This window comes from Ambystoma mexicanum, chromosome 9, assembly GCF_040938575.1.
Source record: "Ambystoma mexicanum isolate Mex_15411 chromosome 9, UKY_AmexF1_1, whole genome shotgun sequence".
Lineage (NCBI taxonomy): Eukaryota > Metazoa > Chordata > Amphibia > Caudata > Ambystomatidae > Ambystoma > Ambystoma mexicanum.
This window is the reverse complement of record NC_090931.1, coordinates 1,507,424,253-1,507,447,493: the sequence shown is the minus strand read 5'-3', so window position 1 is coordinate 1,507,447,493 and position 23,241 is coordinate 1,507,424,253. Positions and strand designations below refer to the sequence as shown.

At 51.4% G+C, this 23,241-nt stretch overlaps 1 protein-coding gene across 1 annotated transcript in view; it reads left to right on the top strand.

Annotated features, from left to right (window-relative positions):
* LOC138489362 (zinc finger protein 850-like) overlaps positions 1–13,559 on the top strand; it is a 40,586-nt gene extending 27,027 nt beyond the window's left edge. Inside the window, exon 2 of the mRNA XM_069617080.1 lies at positions 10,888–13,559. Coding sequence (XP_069473181.1) covers positions 10,888–12,810 — 1,923 coding nt within the window. The 3' untranslated portion in view covers positions 12,811–13,559. The remainder of the gene's footprint in view (positions 1–10,887) is intronic.
* Positions 13,560–23,241: the final 9,682 nt, after the last annotated feature.

Sequence of the window (23,241 nt, the reverse complement as noted above, 5' to 3'; positions counted from 1 at the left end):
TCAATGGCTATGCAAATTTGAACATCTGTGATCCACTGGTTTACCTGAGGTGGATGTGCTGCACCCCAGAGCTGGGCTATACTTCTCTTGATTATTGCAGTCGTGGTCATAAAGCATAGTTTTTCATACCTGGGCAGGTCTATTTCACTGTCCGCTCCAACAGCATCAGTTTTGGGTCTCTGGGGATTGTTTGTCGCAGGACCCTCGTAAGGACATCGCAGCACTGTTGCCAGTAGTGACTGATCTGTGGGCATTTCCACAGTATGTGAAAGAAAGATCTTTCTTCTTCATGGAAGCGTAAACAGTTAGGCTCCGTTATTTTACCCCAGCTGTATATGTCATGAATGGCACTCTGTCAAGAGTGGCACAGGGTACCCAGGTAGGGTTTGGGTGGCTGTGCTGAAGTAACGTAGCAGATAAGCACACACAGCAGGAAGTTCAACAAGAAAGAAGAGTAGGAAACAGTAGCTGTGAGCCAAAAGGGGCAAAAGATACAAAGGTACAAACAAACTGGATTCCCTCTTGGGGTGTATGCTGAAATGGAAAAGAGTGTTCCACGAACCTCAGGAAACTCCAGCCTTCTGCACAGATTGCTATAACAGAGGCCCACGCTGTATGCTCATGGCTGGGAACAACAGCAGTGGGTGTCTGTAACACTGAAAACGCGACAAAGGAAGGGGCATAGGTTGCCTGCTGGAAACCAACAGGCAAGCTCTGTACAAAGGGATTACATCAGACACATGAGAAGACAAGAACAGAAATATCCAGCGAAAAGGAAGTCAATGAGCAATCTAGCAGAAGGAAATGAAGGAAAGGCAGTTAGACTGAAATAGATAACCTAAGGTGGAGTACAGAGGACTCAAGGAAGAGAACAAGGAGCAGCAGTCAGGAAAACAGAAGGGCTGCCAAGTAGAAAGCAGGTCTGCAGTCAAGAGTGGCACTAGGTGCAGGCAAACTGTATTGGACTGCGCAGGACTGTAGTAGGCTGCAAGGCAGGGTGTCTAGAAGAACAGGACAGAGAGAGATTAGTAGTAAGCGACAGACATAGAGCCCAAAAGAATAGGGCTGCGAGGTAAGGAGCCCAGAGGAGCAGGGCTGTAGGTAGCGGAGGGAGACAGGCTGCAAGGAAGGAGCCCAGAGGACACGAGCTGAAGGCAGCAGAGGGAGCAGGCTGCAAGGAAGGAGCCCAGAGTACAAGGGCTGTAGGCAGCGAAGAGGTGCAGGCTGCAAGGTAGGGAGCCCAGGGAACAAGGCCTTGGAGACAGCAGAGGGTTGCAAGCTGCACGGTAGGGAGCCCAGAGGACAAAGGCTGCAGGGCAGGGAGCCCAGAGGACAAGGACGGTAGGCAGCCGGAGTGAGGCAGGCTGCAGGGCAGGGAGCCCAGAGGACAAGGACTGTAGGCAGCCGGAGTGAGGCAGGCTGCAGGGCAGGGAGCCCAGAGGACAAGGATTGTAGGCAGCCGCAGTGAGGCAGGCTGCAGGGCAGGGAGCCCAGAGGACAAGGACTGTAGGCAGCCGGAGTGAGGCAGGCTGCGAGGCGGGCTGCAGAGGACTAGGACTGTAGGCAGCCGGAGTGAGGCAGGCTGCAGGGCAGGGAGCCCAGAGGACAAGGACTGTAGGCAGCCGGAGTGAGGCAGGCTGCAGGGCAAGGAGCCCAGAGGAGCAGGGCAGCAAGGAGTGAGCCCAGAGGAGCAGGGCCGCTGACTGTAGAGGGCTGCAGAGGACTGTAATAGGCTTCAAGGCAGGAAGCCCAGAGGACAAGGGCTGTAGGTAGAAGGCAGCAGAGCGTGATTGGCTGCAAGGCAGGCAGCCCGGAAAGGGCACTGGAACAAAACAGGAAAATGCAGGAACAGCATACAAAGTAAAGGGTCAAGGCAAACAGGAGCGGGGAGAACTCAAGATGCAAGACACTGTGCTCCTGCAGGCAGCTGCTTATATACAGCCCTACCCTGTTGTGAGGCAGGCTAATTGACAGCACCTGGGGCAGCACACCTGAAGACAATCTGCCTCCTCCCTCTCTGGTCCTGAGCAGGTGGAAGCAGCACTGGCCGCTAGGGCTTCTAGGGATTGTGGTCCCAATAACGATGAATGAGAATAGCCAGGAATTGAGGACTGTAGCCAGGTGCATTATGGTAAATGTAGTTAATTGAATAAAATAAGAAAGAACCAAAGTTGAGCAAATGGAAATAAAATACCAAGGCGTGAAAAGGAGTTGTTCAAGGAGTATTAGGAGGATAAACGAGTACCAAGTAGTCCATGATGGTTGCCAATGCGTGTGCCAGCGGCGCGGGCATGACAGTATAGGGCTACTCTCGGGTAATAGATCCTGTGGAGTATTTTAAGCTCTACTAGTCTTAGCCTAGACGAGATGGCAGATTCACGGGGGTACATGAGGATTTGGACCCAGTCTTCTGGCATAATTTCCCCCACGTCCTCTTCCCACTTTTTCAGCCGTGTTAATTCTGGTGTTGCAAAGGAGGTTATAACGTTGTACATCACTGTGGTGACCTTCGCCTGGATGTGATCGTCAATTATGTTCCGTTCCATTGGGGTACTGTCCGGCATGTCGGAGAGGGCAGGGAGGTGTTGTTGTAGAGCGTGTCGTAGCTGCGTGTAGTGGTAACGATCCGACTCTGGGAGGTTAAAGGACAAAGCCAGATCCTCCTAGGGTTTAATGTTGTCGTCCTCCACGATGTCTCCCACTTTTCCTATATCACACCTCGCCCATATTGGCCATTCTGGCAGTTTGGATATCTCAGGGAGGTTCCTGTTGTTCCATAGAGGTTGTAATGGTGTGATCTTGTCGTCCCACCCCATAAAAGCGTGTGCCTCTTTCCAGATGCGAGGTGTCTGAGTAGCCATGTCGTCGGGGCCTCTTCTAGGTATCGCAGCATATAACCTCAGGGGGGGTGATGCTCTCACATGTGGCAGCGTGGGTGCTGCGTGTAGTGCATCGTTTATCACCGACATTTGGCCAGCCCAGTAGTAGGATTGCAGGTGGTAGGCCAATGCCTCCTTCACATATCGATCTCTGCAGTGTCCGGAGGGCTATCCTTGGTTGTCCTCCACCCCATAGGAGTGTCCTGAATATACCGTCTATTTTCTGGAACGATTTCCCCGGTATGTGGAGTGGGGCGTTTTGGAGTATGTATAGGTATCGGGGGAGTGTTAGCATTTTGAACAGTGCTGCGCGACCCAGCAGGGTCAGCGGTAGAGCTTTCCAGTGTTGCACATCTCCCCCAAATCGGTCTGTAATGGGCTGTAAGTTATTGGAAGTATAGTCTTTAAGGTTTTTTGTGATCTTGATGCCCAGGTACTGAAAGTGGTCAGGGGGCGTTTTGTATGGGCAGGGCTCTGGAGGCTCCATGCCTTGTTGGTTTAATGCGAATATCGTAGATTTGGACCAGTTCACTCTCAGGCCACTGAAGGCCCCATATTTCCGGAGTAGTTGTGTCACCACCGCACATGCTGACCTGGGGTCGCTCATATATATATCAACAGGTCGTCCGCATATAGTGACACCCTATCCCCCTAGTCTAGTCCGCCCGGGATCCCTCTCCATGTGGGTGCGTCTCTCAGGAGCTGGGGAAGTGGTTCCGTCGCTAATGCAAAAATGAGGGCCGACAGGGGACAGCCTTGTCGCGTCCCTTTCCCCAAGGGGAAGGTTTGAGATGTCCTACCGTTCACTCTGACCTTGGCCATCGGTGCGTTGTATAGTAGCTGGACCCAGGATAGGAACTGCTCCTAGAACCCCATCTTGCGCATGATCTCCCAGAGTGCCTCCCAGCGGATAGAGTCAAATGCCTTTTCAAAGTCAATTGCAAGAATTCCTAGGGGAATGTTCAGGGTCTGGGCGCGTTCGATGGCCAAATGTATTCTTCGTATATTCATTCTCGTAGACCTGCTGGCCATAAAGCCACAGTGGTCTGGGTGAATCAAAGATGTTATGACCCGTTGCAGGCGTGTGGCTAGTAGTTTGGCCAATATCATCGCCTCAGTGTTAATAAGGGAGATTGGTCTGTACGACCTGCAGTCATCTGGAGGCTTATTTGCTTTGGGTATTACAATTATTGTGGCCTTTCTGAGGTCCGCCGATAGGCTACCTGTGGTTCGGGCTTGCTGGTACATTTTGAGTAGATGGGGCGCCAGTTCGTTACCTCCTTTCTTCTTCCATGCCTCAATGGGAAAGCCATTCGGCCCAGGTGTTTTCCCGGATTGGAGTTGCATCATGGCAGATATGATTTCGTCTTCGGTGATTTCTTTTCTAGGGCCGCAATTTGTTCGGCCTTTAGGGAGGTGAGAGAAATCTGTTCCAACATAGAGGTTTCAGGGGCAGATGTCGATGCTCTATATAATTCCTCATAGTACCTTGCGAACTCCTCGGCTATCTCCGCATCTGTCAGGCATGGCTCTGCTTGTTGGGATGTGATCATTCTCACATGGCTTTGTCCCTCGTCCATTCGTTCGAGCAAGCAAGCATCTTCCCTGCTTTGTCACCCGTTTCGTAGATTCTAGCTTTCATGGCATTATGTGCTTGTTTTGCATTGTCCAGTGCAGTGTTTTGAAGTTTTTTTTTGTGCCTGGATTAGTGCTCTGTTCGTGTCAGCGCTATCTTGGCTTAGATACACTGTCTCAGCTTGCTGCACATTTGCTTCCGCCTCCTTTATTGATTCTAAATGCTTCTTCCTTTGTGCTGCAGTCCAGGAGATAATTTCTCCTCGTAGCACTGGTTTATAGGCTTCACACAGTGTGATGGGGCAGTCTACCGATCCCTCGTTCAGCTCAAAGTATGTCGTGCTAGCCTTTTGTAGGCATTCTACTAATTCAGGAGAGCTTAAGTGATAGCTGTTCAATCTCCACGTGGGTGGAGGCTTCGGTTTACATGTCTTTATTGATATAAGCAGAGGGGAGTGATCCGAGATGCCTCTTGGGAGGTATTCTGCTTGCGTTGCTGTATGTATCATTGCTGCGGGTATAAAGAAATAGTCTAAGCGTGATAGTGATGCATGCATCCCTGAATGATGGGATTATTGTCTCTCCCCGGGGTGCAGGTCGCGCCACACTTCCTTGATGCCAAACGCCTCCGCAAATGAGGCTAGATTGGTCCGGTGGGTGGGGTCTCTGCTGCGTAGATGTGTGCGATCCTCTATGTTGCTTATGACGTTGTTGAAGTAGCTCCCAAGAATCAGGATATCAGAGGCATCGTCAGACATCAGAGGAGTTATGTCCTCAAGTAGAGTTGGCTGCAGTGCAGGCGGGGCGTAGATCGCTAGCAGGGACAGTGATTTATTCCAGAGCGTGCCTGTGGCATATGCAAATCTGCCCCCAGTATCCTGCGTTAATTTTGTGAGAGTGAGTGGCAGTCTTTTATGCACAAGTATCAGTACTCCTTTGGCTCCCATCGTGAAACATGCCTGCGCTGCTGTGCGATAGTTTGAGCGATTGAACAGTGCATTGGATGGATGTACCTGCCAAGTGGGTTTCCGTTAGGAAGACTAAGTCTGGACCATGTCTGTTCAGCAGTTGTCGCACCAGTCGCCTTTTCAGGCTGTTGCCCAAACCGTTCACATTCCAGGTAAGGAGTTTCAAGGTCCAGGTTTTGTCAACTTGCGGCGGTACTTCAGTGCTCCTGAACCTGGGTGTCATCGTGTTTTCCTGAGATAGTGGTGTTGCCTATATTCATCTCGGGGCGGAGAAACGTCACCAGTATGTGATTGTTTTCTAGTGTCTTTATGCTTTGATATTTTGTTGAGCTTTACCATCTTCTTAGTTTACTTCCAACTCCCCCCTCCCCACACTTCATCCCCAACTGAAGTATCTGTTGCCCTTTCATAACTTGATGTATTAATCCAAACTAAACTGATTAAATATCCTGTGGTTTCTACGGTAGTCAGTCAAAATCTCGAAAACAAAATATCGAATACAAAAAGACCGAAAAAAAAAATATCGAATTTTTTATTTATTTATTTATATATGTTTTTGGGGTCGGGTAAGTAAAAAAAAGGGGTAAAATTAAAAAAAAATGAAAAAAAGGGGGGTTGGGGGGGAACCCCCCCCATTTAAAAAAAAAACACATTGAAAAAAAAATTCGATATTTTATTTTTCGGCCTTTTGTATTCGAGATTTTGGTTTTCGAGATTTTTGAATTCGATATTATCACTATGAACCGGTTTCTACTTTCTGGGGGTGGGGGGTGGCTTCGGTGTGGCCGCCAGCCGTTGTATACTTATTGCCTTTTATTTACTGTTTGGAGCATGAGCCTCTTTTCTTTACAGTGTGTAGCGGTTGTGTCGGTACTGGTTGACGACAGATGGTTGTTGCTTGTTTCATTATGGCGGTATTTCTTCCTGCTGTTGTTGGGGTCTGTTCTCTGGTAGTCTCTCATGATGTGGTCCATTCCCTTCACCTCATGTTTTCTTCTTAACGCTCCAGTCGCCCGCTATGTGTCTCTCTGCCCAGCTCCACGCTTCTTTCGGGTCTGTGAAATGTACTGTGGTTCCATTGTGGAATATTTTAAGTTGGGCAGGAAATATTAAACCATATTTTGTCCCTAGAGCCTGCAGCCGTTTTTTGAGTGGTTCAAATGATTGGCACGCTTTTTGCACTTCCCTGGTGAAGTCCAGGAAGAAAGCGATTTTCGATCCATTGTAGGTGACGGCTCCCTTCGATCTCGCCCTCTGCAGCACAGCGTCCCTGTCTCTATAGTTTAGGAACCTTGCGATGACAGCACGTGGCGGTGCCCCTGGTACAATTCTTCCAGTTGGGATACGATGGCTGTGCGGCTCCCGGAGTGGGATCTTACATCAGTATTGTTTCCGTCCATGGAGGCACCCGTTATCCGTGTGGCGGTGTATGTGACTGTTTTCATGCAGATAGGGATAGGCGGAGAGTCTATGTGTTCTTGCCCTTGTGGGGCGTTAGTATCAGGGTTGGATCGGCACAGTTCAGTTTATATTAAGGCAGGGGCAGCTGATCTATGTGGATTAGTTATCGGGCCGCTGTCTCGTGTCTCCCTCCTCTCTCCCCGCTTACTGTTGGTAACGACGGCGTCGAACCCTCTCTCCAGCACCTGGCATTCGGGAGAATAGGCAGGCGCTCTACGCAGAGCAGAGCAGAGCGCCCGCACCTGTTCCACTGTTGGGGGATGGGGAGGGCGGACCCACTCCGCCTGATCGTACTCACTCCTCTTCACTGCCAGGCTGGGGCCCGTGCAATTCCCACTGCCCCGAAGGTAGTCTCCTCTCCGTGTAGGCTGGACTCCACCGTTAGTTACTGCGCTTTGCCGTTCATTCAGCGTGTTCGGTGGCCATCTTGGAACTATATTTCGCGGCCTCTCATCTCCAGCTTACGGTCTACGTAACTTTGTGGAAACACACCGAATCTGGTCCGTTGCGGTGCGGCTCACTGCAGCGGATTATGGTGCTTCACTGAGGCGTGTTCAAATGTCTCTAGAGAGGTTAGCAAAGCAGGATGGATTCAGGATTAGGCTGGCGGCCTAGGAGCGACGCGGACTCACGTCTCCATCGGTCGCCCGCTGCAACCGCTCTTTCTCTCAGGCATTCTTAAAGGGAGGACTGAGGATTCCTGTTGTCCATTCTCTGAGCCATTCTTACAGGCAGGACTGAGGATTCTTGTTGTCCATTCTCTCAGCCATTCTTACAGGCAGGACTGAAGATTCATGTTGTCCACTCTCTCAGCCATTCTTGCAGGCGGGAATGGGGACTCCTGGTGTCCACTTTCTCCGGCATCCTACAGGCAGGACTGAATATTCCTGGTGTCCACTTCCTCAGTCATGTTTAGAGGCAGGACTTAATACCCCTGGGGCCTCATTATAAGGCTGGCGCTCCGTAATGAAAGGGGCCGGCACGGGAGCACCGATTACGAGCTTCCCATCGCGGGACCCGGATCGCACGCCTGGTTATTCCAGGCGTGCTTTCCGGGTCCCGCGAGAGGAAGAGGGAGGCAATAACTGGCCAGATGTAATCTGCCCGTTATTACCTTCCTCCCCATTCCCATTGAGCCCTATGGGGGCTCAAATGGGAATGGGAATGGGGATGGGTTCCTGCAAGGAGGATTTACTGGGTTACTCCGACATAGGAGGACCCGGCAAGTCCCCATTGCAGGAACCCGGTAATGGAGCCCGGAACGGAGGCAGCCATGGAGCTAATGGCTCCGTGGCTACCTCCATTCTCGTAATGAGGCCCCTATTGTCCATTCCCACAGCAGACCTTAAAGGCAGGACTGAGGATTCCTAGTGTCCACTCGCTTAGGCATTCTCAAATGCAGGACTGAATATTCCTGCTGTCCACTCTCTCAGCCATTCTCAGAGGCGGGACTGAGGAGATGGGGATGCTGCTGTGCTAACTATTGCACAGGACATGTTTCCACAATGCTGTCTGTAGCCCTGTAGTATGTCCCCATGAAGCCCCCAGGCACTCACCTCTGCGTGTATCAAAGGAAGTGGTCCCAATAGAACAATAATCACTGATAAAGTCCTTTCCATGATGATAGGACGGGGGAATTTAATTTAATGGACACCCAGAGATTTAAAAGGGAAGAGGGAATGATAAGGCTCATAAACCACATTGGTCAGGAGCACTGAAGGAATAGAAAGGGGACTGCCTGGTGTGGGAGGAGCAACTGAGCATGAAAAGAGCAGAAAGGGGACTAGCAGAAGAAGTGGGAGGGGAGGCTGAGCATGGTAGGACTTGAAAGGAGATTGCGAGGAGGAGTGGTCGGGGCTTTTGAAGTAAATTGCAGCAACACATAAGATCGTAGAGAATAATAAGATAATAAGAAGCTATGCCATTAACCTTAGTTACATTTTTAGGAGAAATGTAAACATGTCAGTGAAATTACCCTTCACAAGCTTTTGCAGTGTCCACCATTTTCCACCAACCTTTTAATTGATTTTCAATTAATGTATTTTCTTTTATGTTAGTGACTGTACTTTCAGCTGTGCCCGAGGAAGCCACCATTTGAGTGGAAACATTGCTCTAATCTTTGGCAGTTGCAGTGAGGGTCTCATGGGATTAAAATGCTGGGTCAACTTGAACCATTACTGAAATGCATTGGACCCAATTCATACTTTTAAGGATCACAGCAGAAAACAAGACAATTGTAAAGCAACAATAATTCTGGTGCTGTGTAAATTCTGGGTTAAAATCTCAGCTGATTTAGGCTTTGATACAGAAACAGATGAGAATCACTTGGGATTTCCATGAGAATGTGGAGGATTTGAAATAAAGCACTTTTCTCAGACTTTCCTGTGCCGCCTGTGAGAGGGAGAGGCTTGGTTGTTTTCCTTGCATCCTGAGATTTGTAATTTTAATTTCTCCATATTTAAATTCCAGAGTACATATACCAGAATCTAAGGAAAATACAGGACTAGGCGACCTACTTAGGAATGTTATAGGAACGCTTTAGAGCTGTGAGTGGAGTTCTTCTTAAATCATTCATGTCCCATTCCATTGAGGAGATGCCGGACTAGTCATACTTTTAGGTCTTTCTAGAGCGAGCTTTATGCACACTGCCAGATCTCTTGAGGAGTGATATCAGAGAGGGGCAGTGGTGCTAGTCAACTGGTCTGTGATGCAGAACCGGTCAAGCCCCTTCAGTGATAAAAACCCAAACATTGTATAAAATAATGAATTAGCCTCTGCATGTTGCTGGCACTTCCCATCCGATGCACACCGCACGCGCCTCACTGCACTTGTCACATTCCACATTTCCTTTCATCCCCAAGTCACTGGTGACCTATATTTGACACCTGAATAAACAACTGAACCAGCAGTTGTGAAATATTTACTTATGTTTTATGAATTGAACTTGTGTTTGCATGATAGCGTACTGTTTGACATGAGTGATAGCAGAGGGGAGAGCACGCATCCAGTATACCATCGTGCCACAACATAATCACTAATAGTTTTGTTGTGTATGGCTTCCATTAACAACTATTTCCTTTTCTAAATGCAATATCCACCAGCTGTGGCCTCATGGCAGAGGATTATGGAATTCATAATCTGCTGCAGTAACGTCAAGGCAGGGGATACAACATTTACGCGACCTTCAAGGGATGTCTTAAGGCTCGAGGAAAGCAGGGAAAGCCCAGCACCCCACACATCACAGACTGCTTGTGAGAGCTGTGGCTTCTGCAAGGCCAAAGGCCACGCTGCCTTTGACAGCACAGCAGGCTCAGATCTTCCCATCTATCTGACTCACGACTCCTGCACTGCCAGGGAGCCGCACCAGTTGGGAGGTAGTATTGATGGTGAGAGAAGGGGTACACCTTTTCTTCATGGCATTGGCTTGCTTTATTCTGTATACTGTATGTAGTTATTTCATGCCTTTCCACTCCACTATGTGGTCCAGGGGGACACTGCAGGGGTGGGCAAGAAATGCATGAGGGGTACAGCCACCATAGCTGTCTATACTTGGGCACCTTTCTACTGCAGGGTACATTCCACGTTGGGGTTCAGTAACAGCTTTAGTTTCACTCTCACTATAAGATTTCACTCAGAACCCCCAGGTGGAGTACATCCCTGCAAGCTCCCATCTGTAATTCTACATTCTTCCCATGAATGTACTAGCCATGCATGTTGCTGGCGAGCAATGCTGACTAGACTTGTGTTCTATATTGTACATGTAAATCAGGGCAGTATTCTCCCAGCAAGTATACTTTGTCATATTCTCTCTCCTGATTGGTGAGGGATCTGGAGGGGCTATATATATATATATATATATATATATATATATATATATATATATAGCCTTCACTCAGGATCACCCAGTGAGTTTGTCAGTGGGGAGTAAAGTGAGAATGAATGGCTCAGCCCAGAGTCTGTACGATGATCTAAATAATATGTGGAACCTCTGCTTCTTTCAACAGAGAGTGAGCAGCCATGAGGTACATCTTCTGGAGAAGATCCACAAGAGTACGGAAAGTGATGAGCACTTTAATCTGACATCACCCCTGGAAATACATCAGAGATCCCACAGAGGAGAAAGTCTGTTAGAGTGTTTGGAGTGTGGGAAAAGCTTCGATCAGCGCTCATATCTGCACCAGCATCAGAAAACCCACACCAGGGAGAAGCCCTATGAATGCACAGAGTGCACGAAAACCTTCAAGGACACTTCAAATCTGATTGTGCATCTTAGGATCCATACTGGTGAAAAACCCTATGGGTGCACAGAATGTGGTAAGCACTTCAATTGCTCATCACATCTGAAGACTCACCATAGATCCCACACCGGAGAGAAACCATACCAGTGTACAGAGTGTGCGAAAAGCTTCACTAGGAGCTCAGCACTGCGCCTCCATCAACAGAGACATACTGGGGAGCGACCATACCAGTGTACGGTGTGTGAGAAAAGGTACAGTTGCAACTCATATCTGCAGCAACATCAGAAGAGCCATACTGGGGGGCGACCATACCAATGTACTGAGTGTGAGAAAAGGTTCAATGTGAGGGCAAATCTGTACATGCATCAAAAGATCCATACTGGGGAGCGACCATACCAGTGTACAGAGTGTGGGAGAAGCTTCACTCAGAGGGCAAATCTGTACAAACATCAGAAGAGTCATACTGGGAAGCAATCAAGCCAGTGTATGGAATGTGATAAAAACTTCACTAGTAGCAGGCATTTGAATGAGCATCAGAGAATCCATACAGGGGAACAGCCCTTTGAATGCACTGTGTGCAAGAAACGCTTCAGGGGCGCCTCATCCCTGAGCAGACATCTAACGATACATACTGGGGAAAAGCCCTATGGGTGCATGGAATGTGGTAAGCGCTTCAATCGCGCATCAAACCTGAAGACTCACCAGAGATCCCAAACTGAAGAGAAACCATACCAGTGTACAGAATGTGAGAAAAGCTTCAGTCGGCGCTCATGCCTAAACGCGCATCAGAAGAGCCATACTGGAGACCAACCATACCAGTGTACAGAGTGTGAGAAAAGCTTCAGTCGGCACTCACGCCTAAATGAGCATCAGAGGATCCATAGTGGAGTGCGACCATACCAGTGTACAGAGTGCGGTAAAAGCTTCACTCAGCGCTCAAATCTGTGCCAGCATCAGAAGAGACATACTGGAGACCGACAATACCAGTGTACAGAGTGTGAGAAAAGCTTCACTGTGAGGTCAGCACTGCGCCTCCATCAACAAAGCCATACTGGGGAGCGACCATACCAGTGTACGGAGTGTGAGAAAAGGTTCAGTCGCAGCTCATATCTTTACCAGCATCAGAAGAGCCATACTGGGGAGCGACCATACCAATGTACAGAGTGTGGGAGAAGCTTCACTCTGAGGGCAAATCTGTACAGACATCAGAAGAGCCATACTGGGGAGCGACCACACCAGTGTACAGTGTGTGGGAGAAGCTTCTCTCAGAGGTCACATCTGCAGAAGCATCAGATGATCCATACTGGAGAGCGACCATACCAGTGTACAGAGTGTGAGAAAAGCTTCACTCAGAGCTCAGATCTGCATAAGCATCAGAGGATCCATACTGGGGAGCGACCATACCAGTGTACAGACTGTGGGAGATGCTTCAGTCAGATGTCACATCTACAGACGCATCAGAAGAGCCATACTGGAGAGCGACCCTACCAGTGTATGGAGTGTGAGAAAAGCTTCAGTCAGAGCTCAGATCTGCAGCAGCATCATAATATCCATACTGGGGAGCGACCCTACCAGTGTATGGAGTGTGAGAAAAGGTTCACTTTGAGGGGAAGTCTGTACAGACATCAGAAAAGCCATATGAGGGAGAAGCCCTGCGGGCGCACAGCATGTGGTAACACCTTTACTTGAGCATCAAGCCTGAGGTCTCATCTGAGATGCCACACTGGAGAGGAACTACACCAGTGTAGAGAGTGTGAGAAAAGCTTCAGTCACAGCTCAAACATGTACCAGCATCAGAAGAGCTGTGCAGATACATGCAGTGTCTTAGGCTCTCAATGCAGTATCAATTTTGAGGCAACATCACGGATCTCAAACAGGGTGTGCGCCCAAGGTGGTTGCAACAGTACTGAGTTTTCGTAAATGAACAATGTACCCGCTCTGGTGTCAGTGCTCAGTGAACAGTGTTTAATGTCTGCGAGTCTCCAGCAGTTGTATAATTATTTGCACAGCCATTGTCTGCCCGTGGCCATGCTAATCCCTTTTGCCATTCCCACCCGCTGCCCTCACCCCAACCACCCTAAACGCATCCTCCTGGGATCTCATTAAGTCAGCTATATTAAACAGTGACAAACATTGGCTTGCCAGTGTACTTTCTAAGCAGTCTGCTGAGAGTGAATGGCTTAGTTTCAGTTGTAAATGCTCTGCAGGTGTAATTACTTTTATATAACCAAGTGTGCCTTCAGCCATGTAATTCATATCTGTTCCTTGCATTGAAGTCATGTTAACAACAAGCATTGACAAACCCAAACCCTTTGGCTTTTGTGTAGGCATGGAATAGGCATTTGCCAGGCACAGCTATCATATGCCCTGGTAATCTACCATTTTTCGAGCTGGTCCTATCGTATGGCCAGGTTGCAGTGCCTGGGACATGCATATCCAATTACTACACAAAAGTAAAAAATGTTGGCTTTGCCAATGCATATCTTAGCACTGTGTTGCTAAACATATTTATGGTATGTATTATTGTGGCATGAAAGGTAAATGTAAAAGTCTAGCAGAATGGCGCACAATTGTTACAAGCAGTCAGATCCAAAACATTCACAGTGGTAGACAGAAATAATTAATAGTTATATCTCATGAAATTAAACTATGCAGGTGGGAAATTATCGCCACACGCCAGATTATAAAGACAGTCCACCCATGAACTCTGCCACTGTCCTTGCCACATCGCTCACAAATGGCATTGAGAAAGTCACATGCACCTCCCGCACACATACACACATACCACACACCCTCCACACATACACTCCCGCCACATACACACTCACCACACATATACACACACATATATTTGCCACCTCCCCAACACACACCCGCCACATGCACACACTCCACACACATACCTGACACACACACACACTCTCCCCACACATACAGACCCCCTCACCACTCCCATGCATCTTCCCAGTGTGTGTGTGGGGAGGGTGTGTAGTGGGGGTCTATATGTCACACACATACCCGCCACACACGCACACACACACACACACATATACACCTCGCACATACAACCCTCACTCATGTGCCTGGCCGGGATGGATTGACTATGCATTTACAGTCACATTTTTGGATCAGGATGTAATTATTTTGGGCACCGTTAATTATGTTTTTCCATATTTTTTCAAAGAGTGAAATGTTAGGAAAAACGCTTGTCCAGACACAACTGCATTTGATATCTGATAATCTAGTGGGGGAGGTCCTAAAGTAACCCCTAATGACATTGGGCCTCATTATGAGTCCGCCGGTAGCCGTGCGTAATTTTTTTTTCTTCGGCGTCCTGCAATGGGGACTTACCAGTGCATTACAGCCCCGGCAGTCCCGGTAATTGCACATTGCCGGACAGCAAAAAATATTTCTTGCCATTCGCATTCGAGTCCCATTGGACTCAATGGGAATGGGGAGGACGGATGCACCGGCACCATTCATGAATGGTGTCGGTGCATCTGTCAAGGTCTGCGAGCGGGTGCCGTTCCACCCCCAGGTCAGACATGGCAGGCGGAAAGGCACCTGCTCGCAGGCCTTGTAGTTTGCCGGTCCGGTAACAACGGCGCCGGTAGTTTACCGGCACCATTGTTACCGGACTGGCAAACCTGTAATGAGGCCCATTGAGGGCTTTAAAATGTTGTTGCTGCATGGCTTTTACTCATGCCATGCTTGGGAAGTTCATCCAGTTCTTTGGGCTTCATTGCAACTCTGGCGGTAGCCGTGCCGTTAAAAACGGCACGGCTGCCGCCGGAGTTGCTTTTTTTCCGGCACCCGTGAATGTGCAAGAACCGGGTCATGCCGAGTTAGGCGGACCCTGTACTTGCCCATTTCCGGGTGCCGGAATCAAGGGCCTCCCAATCCCCATTCTGCCCCATAGGGCAGAGTTGTGCCAGTGCATTCGACGTGCTCTGCTCGTGGGTGCTGTTACACCCTCCAGGAAAAACCTGGCAGGTAAAACGGCACCCGCGAGCACAGCCCGTAGTATGGCGGCCTGGGAACTACGGTACCGGCATGCTTACTGGTACCGTAGTTCCCGGACCGCCATGCTTGTAATGAGGCCCTTTGTTTCCCCTTTGAATTCTGGGATTTGTAGTTTTCCTGTGGACCACAAAAACTGTAATTCCCAGAATTCAAATTGAAAAAGACAGTATTGCATGATTTTCCCAGCAGGGCACGGGGCTACCAGGATTTGTAGTTTCACTTTTTCAGTTGTCTGTGACAAATGTCATGGTTTGTCCTCAGATTGGCAGGATTTAATCCTCAAACTGGTATTCGATGATCGATTTTTTTAAATCTGTCTTGAATGTGGCCTGTTTCCAAATGATGCGGACTGGGCATACAGAGATATATTAGTTCTCGGGGTGGCAGCCTTTTCTTTTGTTGGGAGATTGAAAAAATTCGAACTTTGTGCACCATACCACTGACTGGGGGGTGGACACGTCATCATCATCATTTCTGTCACTTTCACAAATTGCTACAAATATTACAATATTTATGGTAAATAGGATAAGTGTTACATTTAGGTTATTTTGTGTAGAGGCGATACATTTGTAGATTTGCATGCGCACAGAAACATAACAATGAAACATTGTCACACAGAAGGCCCCTCCACACTCAGGTAAAGCAGGCAATCGGTATGTGCACGTGGAGTTTAGCTGTATGAATGGCGGTCATGAGAGGAGATCATAATATGTATAAAATGCACACAAAATGGTACACGTGCATGGGAAGTGTTTTTTTTTAATGTAGTAAAATATATGAAATATATGAGGTGGGATTGGTCTGTGTATCATGGATCTCTGCATTGTATATCAATCAGAAGGGTGTTTTTGCCATCATGGCAAAGGTTTGTAAAGGCCCGTCAGCCGTCGGGGAACGGGTTTCGTAAGCTGGTCAACAGGGTGGTTGCGGTCAATTTGATCTCTGGTGAACTGGAGAGCTCATTGTTGGTAGAGAGAGGCATCTAGTGAATTCATGGAGTTGTTTGAAGCAAATGGTGCGGAGACCAGTAGTAATACATTTTAGGAGAACAATTGTGTTGTCAGAGAGTGGACGGAACTCGTGTGAATAGGAAAAGATCAGCCACATAGAAATCATAAAAATCAGACACCGCACAGGTCTGGGCAATGTGATTAGCAAACATGAATAGGTCAAAAGGGAATCTACGTGTCTTTCTCTCGTCTTCATGTGCTTAGGTATTTTATGGGTAGGTCTGTATGCGTCATTAATAGGAATTCTGTTATTTTGTAACTAAGAGGCAAGGCTGCCACCAAATATGGAGAGGCTTTTGGGAAGGGGTGTGTTGAAAATGTGAAGTTGTGTTGTAATGTCTGTGTTGCGTGGGTTTTAGATTTCTCTGTACAGGGCAACCAATTATGTTTGGGGGGATGACTTTGAAACGCTCTCTGGGGGAGTGTATTAACTGTTGTAAACTGTATATAATATGTATTCTTTGTGTGGTTCAGAGAGACCAGGGTTAGTTTGACTCTTAGGTGTCATTTAAGCCACTCTCCCATCCGTTGTACAATAAACTTGCTTTATGGACAAAAGGCGCACTTACCAATTTTAGAGGTGGGCCTAATTTGGGTAAAGGGGCGGAGTTAAAGGTCAATGCCTACACTTGCCAGAGGAGCATACCCATCCCTGTGTCCAGTTTGAAAGTGAGTGGCCCAACCCGGTTGCATTCTTTGATGGAAGCACTCAAACAACATAGTATTTGTGACAAATCTGTGAATGCCAGGGCGTTGCGTCCACAGTACAATAGTCCCCCCAGGGGGAGTGCACAGGGGGAGGTTCACATGGGAGAAGAAGCCCTTTATGGGATTATGGTTGGCCATCCCCTTTATTACCGCCTCCCTTTTTCCCAAGGCAAACTCTCCTTCCCTCTTTCCAACCAGTGCCAATATATTTTATTGTAAAGTCAGCCAACCTAATATGTTAGACCTGACTAAGGCACCAGAGAAGACAAATTACTTTCCATATCATTCCAATCCAAGTACTGTGAAGAAGAAGATGACTAGGAGAATGAAGATCACTCCAGAGAACCAGACTGAACGGTCTAGTCTCTCACGGCACTTGATTGGTCAAAGGCAATACAAAACAGAGGGAAACCAACATTGATAGAGCCATCCTCCTCCGAGGAAACCCGGAACAGCGACCCAGTAGACAGAGAGACGCACCACGAGATGTTGTGCATGGGGGAAAATGGGAGGACAAAGGTAGTCCAGGATCAAGGAACTATGCGGACCACTGCCTAAGGCACCCTCCAGGTGTCCCAAAGTCCGGGGTGCTGCTGGAGACAGAAACTACAGCCCAAGAATCAAGCAGTAACCAGCGGAGCCGCTACTGACCGAGAGAGCACCTGAACGCTACCATAACCTCACAGCGCAGTAGCGCCACTCAAAAGGCGTGAACCACACAAACTCGTGAGCGGGCAGACCGAGAGGTGCTAGAGGTTTGGAGGAATCCTGGAACAACTACGAGATAAGAGGGTCTGATATCCTGAGAGTAACAGTGAGAGAAAGAAAACATTATTGTATGCTTGGCAGGAGAGTAAACCAAGCAGGCAAGAGACATTATTGTGAGTCTGGGACCTGCACCTATATGGGTGCCAGAGAATAATAGGGTCTGGGACCCTGAGGGAAACTGAGACAGTCGAGCAAGAAATATATGCTTGGCAGGAGAGTAAACCAAGCTACTGTGATACCGCGTTGCGAGCCTGCGACCTGCACCCATATGAGAGCCAGGGGGCCTGGGACCCTGAAAGCAAATGAGGCGGACAAGACAGAAACATATGCTTGGTAGGAGAGTACACCAAGCTGGTATAATATATCAATGCGAATCTGGGACTTGCACCCAATTGAAAGTCTAAGGTGTCGATTCATGGAATTAATGTGCGCCGAAAATTCCCGCGCACAGGTGCCAAAACGTGCGATTCGCAGTAAAAGTGCGAAAATCGCAGTGCAAGTGCGAAAATCGCAGGGAAACCAGCGCACATCGATTCATGGAAGTCCGTGCGTAAGAAAAACATTGGATGTGCGCTGAAAATGTGCGCCGCGCACGCCGGCGCACAGGTCATCCAACAGCGTGCGCCACGGCCACTGCGAAATCACACATAGCGCGGCGCACATCACAAAAGTAGGCAAAACGCGGGGCGTAACACTCGGAATGGGGAACAACGCGTGAAAATATGGGCGTCACGGGGGAAGTACAGGGGGCAAGTGCGCGGAACGCCCACACGCTCGCCTACAACCCGTATTCATGGAATCGAATAGGGCAAACCAGCGCACGGTCAAAGACGCGGACAGGGCCAAACAAGTACGCCACAAGAAAGCAGGCGTTAGCGTCCCTGCGCCTGAAAAAAATGTGCGCCAAAATGTGCGATAACAAAAAGCGCCCATATATAGCCATGATGAATGGTCCATACAGTGGCCCTCTAGGACAAATGAGGTGCAAAGGGGTACCGACAAACACGGACACCCGCTGTGTGAAAAATAGCGTGTGCGTGTGTACCTGGGTGCGCGGGAAGTCCCACACGCGATTGGCCTGGGTACGTGTACTTCGGTGTGCGCGGGAAGTTCCACACGCGATTGGCCTGGGTACGTGTACTACGGGGTGCGCGGGAAGTTCCACACGCGATTAGCCTGGGTACGTGTGTTTCGGGGTGTGCGGGAAGTTCCACACGCAATTAGCCTGGGTACGTGTGTTTCGGGGTGCGTGGGAAATTCCACACACGATTAGCCTGGGTACGTGTACTTCGGGGTGCGCGGGAAGTCCCACACGCGATTAGCCTGGGTACGTGTACTTCGGGGTGCGCGGGAAGTTCCACACGCGATTAGCCTGGGTACGTGTACTACGGGGTGCGCGGGAAGTTCCACACGCGATTAGCCTGGGTACGTGTGTTTCGGGGTGCGCGGGAAGTTCCACACGCGATTGGCCTGGGTACGTGTACTTCGGGATGCGCGGGAAGTCCCACACACGATTTCAGCAGGGTACGTGTATATCGAGGTGCGCGGGAAGATTCACACGCGATTTCAGCAGGGTACGTGTATTTAGGTGGTGCCGGGGAATGCTACACGTGATTTGGCCGTGTGGGTCCTCCCAGGTGTTCCCTCTACACCCTCCACGGCCCCTGCAGGCAGCTCACACCACAGGGGACTACCCTGCACCCCTGCTCATGTCCCACAGGCAACCCATCCACCATGGCCATGCCCCCCAGCCAACCCACATGTCACCTTGCACTACTGATCATCAACACATGTCTCCCTGCACCCCCACCCCCCAGGTGCACCCTCCACCAGGCCCCCACCCATGTCTACCACCACCCCACACCCCAGCAATGCAGGGGCAGCCTCCACCAGGCCCCCACTCATGTTCCCCTGCACCCCCACCCCCCAGCAGTGCAGGGGCAGCCTCCACCAGGCCCCCACTCATGTCTACCACCACCCCCACCCCCCAGCAGTGCAGGGGCAGCCTCCACCAGGCCCCCACTCATGTCTCCCTGCACCCCCAGCCACCAGGGGCAGCCTCCACCAGGCCCCCACTCATGTCTCCCACCACCCCCACCCCCCAGCCACCAGGGGCAGCCTCCACCAGGCCCCCACCCATGTCTACCACCACCCCCACCCCCACCCCCCAGCAGTGCAGGGGCAGCCTCCACCAGGCCCCCACTCATGTCTCCCTGCACCCCCACCCCCCAGCCACCAGGGGCAGCCTCAACCAGGCCCCCACCCATGTCTCCCTGCACCCCCAGCCACCAGGGGCAGCCTCCACCAGGCCCCCACTCATGTCTCCCACCACCCCCACCCCCCAGCCACCAGGGGCAGCCTCCACCAGACCCCCACTCATATCTCCCTGCACCCCCAGCCACCAGGGGCAGCCTCCACCAGGCCCCTACTCATGTCTCCCTGCACCCCCACCCCCCAGCCACCAGGGGCAGCCTCCACCAGGCCCCCACCCATGTCTACCACCACCCTCACCCTCCAGCAGTGCAGGGGCAGCCTCCACCAGGCCCCCACCCATGTCCAACTCATGTCTCCCTGCACCCCCACCCCCCAGCAGTGCAGGGGCTGCCTCCACCAGGCCCCCACCCATGTCTACCACCACCCCCACCCCCCAGCCACCAGGGGCAGCCTCCACCAGGCCCCCACTCATGTCCAACTCATGTCTCCCTGCACCCCCACCCCCAGCCACCAGGGGCAGCCTCCACCAGGCCCCCGCCCATGTCTACCACCACCCCCACCCCCACCCCCCAGCCACCAGGGGCAGCCTCCACCAGGCCCCCACTCATGTCCAACTCATGTCTCCCTGCACCCCCACCCCTCAGCAGTGCAGGGGCAGCCTCCACCAGGCCCCCCCCATGTCTACCACCTCCCCCACCCCCCAGCAGTGCAGGGGCTGCCTCCACCAGGCCCCCACCCATGTCTACCACCACCCCCACCCCCACCCACCAGGGGCAGCCTCCACCAGGCCCCCACCCATGTCTACCACCACCCCCCAGCCACCAGGGGCAGCCTCGACCAGGCCCCCACCAATGTCTACCACCACCCCAGCCACCAGGGGCAGCCTCCACCAGGCCCCCACTCATGTCCCCCTGCACCCCCACCCCCCAGCCACCAGGGGCAGCCTCCACCAGGCCCCCACTCATGTCCCCCTGCACCCTCACACCCCAGCCACCAGGGGCAGCATCCACCAGGCCCCCACTCATGTCCCCCTGCACCCCCACCCCCCAGGAGTGCAGGGGCAGCCTCCACCAGGCCCCCACCCATGTCTACCACCACCCCCACCCCCCAGCCACCAGGGGCAGCCTCCACCAGGCCCCCACTCATGTCCCCCTGCACCCCCACCCCCCAGCCACCAGGGGCAGCCTCCACCAGGCCCACACTCATGTCCAACTCATGTCTCCCTGCACCCCCACCGCCCAGCCACCAGGGGCAGCCTCCACCAGGCCCCCACCCATGTCTACCACCACCCCTCCAGCCACCAGGGGCAGCCTCCACCAGGCCCCCACTCATGTCCCCCTGCACCCTCACCCCCCAGCCACCAGGGGCAGCCTCCACCAGGCCCCCACTCATGTCCCCCTGCACCCCCACCCCCCAGCAGTGCAGGGGCAGCCTCCACCAGGCCCCCACTCATGTCTCCCAACACCCCTACCCCCCAGCCACCAGGGGCAGCCTCCACCAGGCCCCCACTCATGTCCCCCTGCACCCCCAGCCACCAGGGGCAGCCTCCACCAGGCCCCCATTCATGTCCCCCTGCACCCCCACCCCCTAGCAGTGCAGGGGCAGCCTCCACCAGGCCCCCACCTATGTCTACCACCACCCCCACCCCCCAGCAGTGCAGGGGCAGCCTCCACCAGGCCCCCAACCATGTCTCCCTGCACCCCCACCCCCCAGCCACCAGGGGCAGCCTCCACCAGGCCCCCACCCATGTCTACCACCACCCCCACCCCCCAGCAGTGCAGGGGCAGCCTCCGCCAGGCCCCCACCCATGTCTACCACCACCCCCCAGCCACCAGGGGCAGCCTCCACCAGGCCCCCACTCATGTCCCCCAGCCAACATGTCACCACAATGTAGATCCCTGGCCCTTATGGTCAGCCTCCAAATGCCAAACACCCACCCGAGTATTGCATCCACCCACTTAGAAATGGCAAAAACATGATAGAAGCCCAATTGCAAGGTTGGAAATGAACACATGTCCCTCACATACACCCAATGGGTGTCAGTGAATGTCAAAACCCACATCATGATATGCATGAAACTAATGAGATGATACTACACATTGAACTTTGAAGAAAAAATATGTATTAAAAGGAACATAAATTGAATGAAAAATAAACAAACAATAATAGAAATAAAATAAAAAAACAGCTGGTCCGTGAAATAATGCTAAACCACAAATCATAATGCAAAGGAAAGGTGTCCAAAGTCACAGTCCACAAAAGTAAATCCAATGGAAAAATAAAATCGAAAACCATTGCTCCATGGGGAAATCATAATAAAAATTGAAAATCCAGAAATCAACTATGTACAGATAAACAATCCAGGGTCCATGATCCCAACCGAAGAAATGAAACCTATCTAATAACACTACCTAAAAAAAAAAATAACTATATACAAAAATGTGGCCCATTGTCTAAAAGGTCCAAAAAATGCTAAACCAAAGGAAACCTAACACTAACTATATAACTATTTACAAGGGCAGCGGGCTAGTCAGACGGCTCACTTCGGGATGTTCCGGGCCAGGGCATCATCCAACTCCTGCTCAATGGCCCCGAGGGTCCGCAGGGCCGTCCACATGTTCCCCCCCCCAAACTCCCTGCGGATTGCCTCGAGGCACTCTGCACGCCTCAGGGCCCTCCGCATGGAGTTCTACGCCCTGACCATCATGAGCCGTGCCTCTTCCGCCCGCTGCCGCTCCGCATCTATGGCGTGGCCCAACCGCTGCCACACGGAAGACACTTCCCATCCTGGGTCCTCCTGCCCTCCGGCCGATGCCTGCCTTTCCGATGTGGAAGGCCCCGAGCCATCATGGCTCCCACCACGTTGCTGCTGCTGCGGCTCTGCCCGTGCACTGCCTCCTGCTGCCTGCACATCCTCCGCTGGCTGGGATGCAGTCATTGATGTGGCGACCCCTGCTGGACGTCCGACTCCCGGCTGTGGCAGGGATGCCTCTTCCACCAGCCTGGCCGCACCGTCAGAGGCAGCTCCACAGGGCACCCAGGTGACTGATGGGTGGGAAGATGGCACGGAGGACGACTGGCGCATAGGGGGTTCAGTTGAGGAGGGGGTCGTAGCAAGCCCCATCAAACGGAGGAATCGGGCCTGGGTGACCTGTCCCAGTAGGCCGACGCGGTTAACGAGCCATTCGAGATGACGTGCAGTCTCCTCATGAAAAGACTGCAGGTCACCTCGCATGGCCTGTTGACGCAACGCCACACCAGTCAGGACAGGCTCAACCTGGACCCGGATAGCCACGTCCGCAGGCAGAGGAAGGCCAGTTGTCGTGAGCTCATCCCCTGCCTGAAAACGGGTCTGGACGTAGGCATCCCTGCTGGTGCAAGATGATGCAGTGACAGG